This window comes from Fulmarus glacialis, unplaced genomic scaffold (assembly GCF_000690835.1).
Source record: "Fulmarus glacialis isolate BGI_N327 unplaced genomic scaffold, ASM69083v1 scaffold38389, whole genome shotgun sequence".
NCBI lineage: Eukaryota > Metazoa > Chordata > Aves > Procellariiformes > Procellariidae > Fulmarus > Fulmarus glacialis.
Genome location: NW_009234566.1, coordinates 27,013 through 35,915, shown reverse-complemented (window position 1 = coordinate 35,915; position 8,903 = coordinate 27,013). Strand labels below are relative to the sequence as shown.

The following is an 8,903-nucleotide window of genomic DNA, read 5'->3' as shown; positions in this document are numbered from 1 at the left end:
CCATGTTTGCAGCAATTACCGTAAGATATGTGGTAAGATACACCATTGTCAAAAGTGATATAAAAGCATCTTTCTTACTATCTCCCTTAGATCAGAGAGAATTGTGTCTTGCTGCATTGTGACTTTGTGCTCCAGTAGTGTATCTTTATTTGCTATCGCTCAACCTTTATAGGAAAATAAGGAACAGCATATTCAAACCCACATGTGATAATTACATAGGTTTTCAGCACAAATATTTCACAAAGCAGCTGGAAACTGGTCATCAGAGCATCTTGCAGTCACTCTGCTGGGGACTCTTTGTTGATTCCCATGTAATTATCTTTGAGGTGAACTATAGCAGTAATATAAGAGGTGAACTGATATGTATTTGTGAGCCTAGGATTATAATTTCTAGTTCTGGGGCTTAGGAAAATCTTGGGCCCACGGACCTTCAGTTAGTGAACCTCAGCTGAAGGGCTAAGAAATTATAATGTTTAGAAACAGTGAGTAATGAAGAACTTGATAGGACAGGGATATTTTCTTGGTCACAGGCACCTAATGTCTCTGGAATCCTGTATGGTTACATTATACTGGTGAAACTTTTACAATAGTTCGTGCTGCTGTTTTACTCTAAAGACCATAAAGATACAGGATTGGAGTCTACTTTTAAGGTAGCGCAGGCAAAGTCAGAAAATCCTTGGATGAGTTCTATCTTGAACTAGTTCAGGTTCTCTCTCACTGCTCCTTGTTGACAAATGCCTCAGAACCTTCCCTGTTCTGATGGTTGAAACCTTCTTTAATTTCCATCTTATATATTCCTGCCTATTTTATGTTTGTTCGTTCTTGTGTCACCATTGTCATTTAGATCAAATCGCTATTCACCATTCCCCTATCGAACATTATGGAAATCTGCTTACTATTCAGGTACTTGCATTGCCTAATCTCAGCAAGGAATATCTACTTTAAAGGCATTAATTTCTCTGCACGTTTGGGCTGTACTTGTTTTCTTTATCTTGTAATTGCTATTACATCACTTTAACTGTACAACTAGGAAGAAAGATGTTCCTTGTGCTATAGCACAGCATGGACGCTGTCTTCCTGCATTGCAAGAATAACTCTGGCAAAAAAGCATTCTTGGAATGAAAGAGAAGTGATTATATAAAAGCAAGGTATGTACGTGTGCCTATATGAGTACCACTGTTTCATGTGATATACTGCAGAAGAATTTCTGGTGTTAAGGTACTAAATTCTATGTCAGATTTCACAAGCTTAATATTTAAACAGCAATGTGTGTCCAAGTCTTCTGGTTAGTATTAGTCAAGACATTCACAAATATGTAAACTAATAGCTGTAGACAAGGCTGTCTAAGATGCTGTCCTATTTAATTATATTTGTATATGGGATGACTTAATATTTAAATGTTTTAATATCTTGCCCATTCACACCTGCATATTAAGCAAACCAAAAGTAGTTTGCTAATCGAAGATCTGTGTTTAAATTTAACTTTCAATTCTCCAGGCCCAGAGGTGCATCTGAAGCTGGCCATCCAGTGTTGCTGAGAAAAAGAAATGCTTGAGAACCAGGAGTTATAAAAAGGAATTCTGAGGAAGCTTTAATGCTGGCAGTGTTAGCAGGAGCCAGGATAAAATAGAAATAGGAAAGGTCGTTCATGCACTGCGGTTCTTTAGGAAACGCATTAGTGACCAGCAAATTACTTTTGCTCTATAGATGATTTTTCAATGCTTTTTGAAGTTAGTTGATTTAGTATTGAGGCAGGGTTCTTACTCAAATAACAAAACTTTAAATTATTACTTATTCTGAGAGAGACTGCATTGCAAAGCTAGACACGATGCCAAACACCAAACCATTCAGTCTGATGAACAATAAGTTTGGATTAATTGATCTTTGGGACCTATCCAGAAAAGGATTTGAGTGTCTGGCCAGAGCTTTTCACACTATGCTCAATGGGTGTTTACAGTTCTGCTCTGTAATGACAAAGCAGGAAAGTAGCGGAAGTGTTCTTCTGTCCCTCTAGCTCCTACAACCATGCGTATTTAAAAAGCTAAAGACAACAGCTTAAAATTCTAATCTGTTCAGCTCAGCTATGAGTTGAGCTATTGACCTCAGCAAAACATTTTCAGACTTCCTTGTTGTTTCAGTAGAAGTGGTTCAGTAGGACATAACCTGACCCAAAGCCAGGCTAATGCTTTTTCAACCCTTGTGTCCAAGACAACAGCAATCTCTTATCTTGAAGGCTTTTCTGCCTGCTTGATTATTTCCTTTTTCTTTTCTTTTGGTAGGGATGCACTCCTACCGCTATATCTTGTGCATTTTACTTACATAATAATGACGTTTATGTCTAATATGCCAGACTGATTTTTGGGTCTTTGTTACGATTTTTGTAATGTAATCACCTACTTGATAAGCCTCTGTTTTGAAACAGAACAGTAAGTAAAGAAGCTGTTCTTATCCTTAATGTTATACTGTTTTCCATTGCAACTTTCTCTCCACGTTATTCTCAGGAGCCTATTTTAATTATTGCACAGCCTGTAAAGGCAGAATGCTGAATGTGTATATTAGCTGTAAGGAAAGAAACTTGAAGGAAAGACAGGCCAAAAGATGGGGTAATGTAGGAAAATGGGGCACGCAACTTATTGTTTTGTCTTTGTGCTGTCAGTGCTGGATGGAGAGTCGTTGCAGCGCTGCTTCTTTAACAAGCTTCGGGATGTTTGCTTTGAGTGGCAGAAGCAGTTGCCACCGCTGAGACCACTAAAGCGGTTCCTGCTTGTTTCCATCCACGCCATTCGTAACACTCGACGGAAAATGGAGGACCGCCATGTTCTGCTCCCAGAGTTCAATCAGCTGTTTGGTTTATCAGTAAGTCTGGACAAAATCGGGGAGGCCAGTTTGTTAGCTTTTCAACAGTCCTGTAAACACAATGACCTAGCGATGGATGATCTGTGAAATGGTAAGAATTTGTTGCCACAAGTTATTTATCATGTCTGTGCTGGAGCAAGGACTTACTGACTCAGATTGCGCGGGGCTAACTACTGCCCTGATAAAGAAGGATCTTGTGACCTTGGGTTTCATGTCATAAGTGATATAGGGGGACGGGAAGTTCTAGTTATGTTGCTGGAGTTACAACATTCTTATGACTGAGGTAACTGATATATTAAGAAAAGAAGGGGGGAGAACAGCAGTTGTACAAGTGTCAATGAAGCTGCAGTGGGACTACATAACCAGCTGTCTGCTGTTTTAATTCCAGATTATTTTCAAGGATATTAAATGACTAACAGCAAACAAAGAAAAGTAATTCCCCTGCAAAGTACCCATTTCATCCATTTTGCACATGGGTAAACTGACTTAAATTGCCCTTACCTATGCAACATCATATGGAAGAAAGCCCAGAATAAAGAACCTTTGCTTGCTGGTACCAGTCTATGAGCTATTTTGGTTTTGAACGTGAATATGTCTTCCTCTCTCTCCCTCCCTGCAAAAGGATGACATTGATCGTGCTTACTTTGCGGTATTTGATGGCCATGGTGGAGTGGATGCTGCCAATTATTCAGCAACCCATTTACATGTAAATGTTGGGCTACATGAAGAGATTGTTAAGAATCCAGCTGAGGCCTTGAAATGCTCTTTCCAGAAGACAGATGAAATGTTTCTTTTCAAAGCCAAAAGAGAGGTGAGTGGGTAGAGATTAATTCCATTGTATTTAAATAACACTGAGAACTGTTGGACAACATGGTATTATCCAGAAAATTCTGGCAGTACAGTTTCTTTGAATCACTGACTTCTTTATGAAATTATGCTACATTTAAAGGTTTTATTTGATCACATTATTTCTTTTTTTGAGGAAAAACAAAATGACAGTGCTTGCAAGTTCAAGATTAGTGATTGAAAAGAAGTGTTGTGTGGTTTAAATGATCCTGACATACCGATTATTTGAGAAAACACTCTGCTGCCTCTTTGCCTAAATTAGGCAGCCTCTAGATATTCTGTTGTCCTACTTCTTACCTGGAAAAGAGGTTTCTCTTTTCCTGATAATACGGTCACTATCTTCCTCTTTCTTGTCCCACCATCAATGTCACAGGTGGTTATAAGGTAAAAAATGTATTCTGTGATTTAAATCAGACTCTTCAGTTTATTAAGCTTATTGATCAGCTTTGAATCAAGTTGGTATGATGAGCATTCTTTCTTCAAATCTACGTAATGGGAGGATGGTTTATTATACAGTTTAATGAGAACTCTTTTATTATAGCAGTCACTGAATATGAAAGTATTCATTGTTAATATCTTCATTTCTGTCAGTGAGGTACAAAAGAGGGACCAGCATCTTCATGAGGTCTGACTCTCACTAATCTTTACAGGGAATCTAGGACAGTTAAGTTCCTTCCTTTGTTGACATCCTCATTTAAATACCCAAAGATAAGGGGATGTATGTGGAGCAAGGTGTCTGTAGTTGCTAGTGGTAGAATGGAGAATATGAAAGGGACTGGGGAGACCTGTGTGTGTTTGTGAAATGTTCATACGACTGAAATTCAGATCCTCTTTCTTTTCTGTGTGTCTCTTTTTTTTAAACAATAGAGGTCTTAGTCTCCTGTATCAGTTTCGGAATTAATAGCAGAGAAGGAAGAACATAACAGAGGCAGTATTAGCCATCTGCATGTTAGAGTATGTAAATAGTTTATTTCAAGTCTGTCTAATATCTTGAACCTTTTTTTCCGGTACCTGAGTTATGATCGGCAGGTCTCCTCTGCTGCATTTAAGTGTGATTAAACCTAGGTTTACAATATTGCCATGTAACCTAGTAGGCCTTGTTGAATATTCACCTAACATACCTGTTTTCTTCTGTAGAAGCTGCGGAGTGGTACAACAGGTGTATCGGCGTTGATTGTAGGGAACAAGCTACACATAGCATGGCTAGGGGACTCGCAGGTAATGCTTGTGCAGCAAGGAAAAGCTGTGACATTAATGGAACCTCACAAACCAGAAAGAGAAGTAAGTCTGACTTGTTTTTTTCTCTCATGTGTGTTGTCAGAATCTCTCTTGAAACCTTTTGGAATCAAGCCTTCTTAAGTATTTGGTGCTTTACATAATTACATATATTGTATGGTAGGATTCAGAGAATTGGCAATTTCTTTTTTCCCATCCACTCCTGTGTCTTGAAAAGGTGATCCCTACAACTATGCCCCCATGAAAGTACTGATGGTTCTGGTAGTCCTGACTTCAGTTCCTGCTCAGACTGTCTTTTCAAAATTTGTAGTAATTAAAGAATTTCAGAGGATTTTTTTGGGGTGTGAATTTAAAACTGCCTGTAATAAATTAACTTCTTAATTTGAGATTAATAGCTATTTAAAATCTTAGCATAATGCAAGTCTTTTGTAATATGCTATACTGTCATTCAAAAGCTGATGATAATCTACTAGCCTAACTGGCTTAAAGTGTATTGCATTTTCTATATATTTTAAATAGCCAGGTATTTTATTACATGAAATCCATGGGGATCTTTTGAGTTTAGATAGCATTGCATGACCCTTTGCCTTCATAGCATGAATATTTGTAATAACTGAGTAGTTAAAGGAGTGTCAACGCAAATGCTATTGTTACATAGTCTAGTGATCTTGTATTCTCTTCCAAATATTTATATATTTACCCAATTGCTGTATGGGATGGGAAGAAGTGGCAGGAAAGGGTACTCATCCATATGGGAAAGAATATGATACAAAAACTTAAGAATTCTGCTTTTCTGTGGACAAGCCATGGTATGGTTGGGAAGTAGGTGGGTTGTTTCCAGGAATCTTACGTGCATGTTTCCAAGCTAGATTCTGATACATGTGCTTGCTACATTCATAGTATAAATACAGAAGCTGAAGCAGCTCTTGGTTTTGCGTTTTGTCTTTTTTTCCTCTTCGATTGGATAACAACAAGGTCAGTAAGCCATGCGTAGGCTTTCAGTATAAAAATTGCATTCTACTGTTTTTCAGGATGAGAGAGCACGTATTGAGACTCTGGGTGGTTGTGTAACCTATATGGACTGTTGGCGGGTTAATGGTACCTTGGCTGTTTCCAGAGCGATTGGTAAGATTAAACCATCAGAATTAGTATAGTTCAGATTAAATTCGATTAAAACACGCCACCTGAGACTGTATGTTTACTGTAAATGACGTTTTGCTCAGCATTGACCAAATAGTAAACCACTCTTACTGTCTTTGCCGTAAGGCTATCTTACAGTTGTATAACTTGTATACAGCTTGCAGCTGTATAATCTTACTGGTTTTACCATAAGCATAGAATATTGTTTTATTTTACATACTAGCCATGACAGTCCTAATTCTTTTATACTTCTAAGTCTTTTTGTTTCTTGTAAGCATCTTTGAACTGTGGTGTTCTACAGCTTAACAAATGTAGAGTATTTGATTTGTAAAAGTGGTAGAGTATTTAATTAGTAAAAGTGGAGGAAGTAATAAATGTTCATCTAGCCTTCTTATGTGTCTGAATGTCTGCTTTGTGGGGTTTTTTTGTCCACTTTAATATTAATATATCTTTCTCCTGACTGCATTTCTTAAGTCAGATCGCTGCATACTCCTTCAAATCACACATATCCAGCAATTTAGGGCATTTTAATTGTAGTATTCCAGAATCTTATTAAACAAGCTTACTTTGCTAGGGGAAAAAGAGGGCAAAAAGAGAAAAGATCCCGAGCAAGTATGGTAGGTAACTGTAATGTGTGAGTGGAAGCAAATTAGTATAAATTTGCATAATACTATTTGGATCAATAGCAACCCATGTTTAATAAGTATGTCCATATGAAACTGATGAACTAAACACAATGAGCAGATTCTTATGGCATTGTGCTGTATATCTGGATAGCTAAGAAAAATCTTATTTTCATAGCATTCTGAAGGCACATTTGCAAAATGAAGGGCTATCTATCTCCTTGCACAAATATATTTCAGAGAGAAAAAAACTTAGAAAAAATTTCCTTAGTTTCCCTGCAAAATTAGGAAAGCATGAATTAGAGTAACTCCTTAGAAACCTGCTGGATTTAGGTAGGTTCCAAGCGTTCCTTAAGAAACAAAGGCCTTCCATGCTTATTCCATAGCTTTTCACTATTCTTGTTCTGCATCAGGTACCGCTGGAGTATGATCTGGCTGTCCTTGAGGACTGTGAAAGCAATTGGCAGGTGAAGAAGTAACTGTTTACATTTGAAGTAATAAAGCCTTTGTTTTCATTGTTTGTCTTAGGTGACATATGTCAGAAACCGTACATCTCTGGTGATGCAGATGGAGATTCATTTGAGCTGACTGGTTCTGAAGATTACTTGCTCCTAGCCTGCGATGGATTCTTTGACGCTATCAAGCCATATGAGGTTGTAGACTTGGTCCTAGATCATTTGATGCAAACCAAAGGAGTGGGTCTCAAAGCAGCAGAAAGACTGGTGGCTGCTGCAAAGGAAAATGGATCCAGTGATAACATCACTGTTCTAGTGGTGTTCTTGAGGGATCCTCAGGACATCTTGGCAGACTGTCTCAGAGACCCTAAGAGCCTTGGGACTGGTGATGATGCTCGGAGCTCACCCTTTAATTTCCTCAGCTGTGAGGCAGCAGCCACACAGTGACAAAATCTGCTTAATCCAGAACGTTCAAATAAGTTAACGTAAGGAACCGCTTTCCACTGAAGAAGCCTCTAATACAATAGGCAAAACGCATCAGGAAAAAAATGACAAATGGACAAACATTTAACAGAAAGGCAAGACTCCTTTTACTGAGTTCCCATTTGTCTTTTCCTTCTTTCCCCCTCCCTTCAAAAAACACTGAGCAGACGTGGAGATTTGTACAGCTATTTCGTCGCTGGGAGCAGACTTCTAAAGTGTGTCCCAGGGCTGCTGGTCATATCCCTCTGCCCTGGAAGTGGTAAGAAACCATAATATGTATAAGCTAATGGGTGAGAATACCCGTTTGTGAATTCTGAGTGAAAACTTAAATTAGCGCTTAAAAAGAATGCTGTATGTTGTATTTAATTGTGATGTTACTTTGGAGATTGGGAGGAGAGAAGCTGTCACCATCATAGAAAAGCTTGTTACTGTGTGTGGTCTGTTAGGAACAGGCTTGGTGTGCGAAAGACTGGGTGACACCATTATGCTGTGTAAGTTGCTTTTGTTTTGTACCAAAGATGATACTACAAGAATGACGCGGCCTCTTTATTCAAAGAGACATTTAATTTTGTGTGTATGGAGAGGAGAAAATGAAACTGAACGCTCCAGAAAAAGAGCAAGAAAGCTAACTAGAAATATCCCAGGCAAAATGATACAAAATCAGCTGCTTTCTGGGATGCTCTGGTTTATAAACTGGAAGCCAATATTTAACTGCACTGGATTATTTCTCCCTAACAAACACGCTTTATTGGCTATTTGGCAACCTGAAAAGAAAGGACCCTTATTTGTTGTATTTGAGAGAGATCTTTACAGTATGTATGCTCTAGCAGTTCAATATGCTCTGTTTCTGCCACTTTTTTGTGTACTATAACAAATGAGATTTTTATTTTTATTCTAAGTGTTTATTTGTTTATTTACTGAACTTTACAGTTGGAGGAATTTTTTGCAGTGTTACTTTATTTTGTTGTGGTTTTTATTTAAATTAGAATTTTAAAGTGGCTGTGTTTTTATTATCTGGTTTTAAAAACTGACTACCCTCAAGTGCCTTAAATATTTCACCCGAGGATTGCTGGCTTCCTATCATATTCCGGTGAGCCAGTTTATAGTGTTTTTAAAATGTGACTTTTTTATTTCATTAATACTAACGTTTAATGCACTTATATGTTTCATTTTTGTGAATGATTTTAGTGGGAACTAGGTTTCAAGGAAACATCTCTTTCATTGTTGCCAAATCTTGTGGCTTGTAGTAAAAGCTTCACAATAT

At 37.9% G+C, this 8,903-nt stretch overlaps 1 protein-coding gene across 1 annotated transcript; it reads left to right on the top strand.

Moving 5' to 3' along the window:
- Positions 1–2,616: 2,616 nt before the first annotated feature.
- PPM1F (protein phosphatase, Mg2+/Mn2+ dependent, 1F) lies at positions 2,617–7,603 on the top strand. The gene is made up of 5 exons (XM_009585689.1): positions 2,617–2,856; positions 3,479–3,667; positions 4,840–4,983; positions 5,970–6,063; positions 7,230–7,603. Exons 1-5 carry the CDS (start codon positions 2,617–2,619, stop codon positions 7,601–7,603), a joined length of 1,041 nt encoding a protein of 346 aa, XP_009583984.1.
- The last annotated feature ends 1,300 nt before the right edge of the window (positions 7,604–8,903 follow it).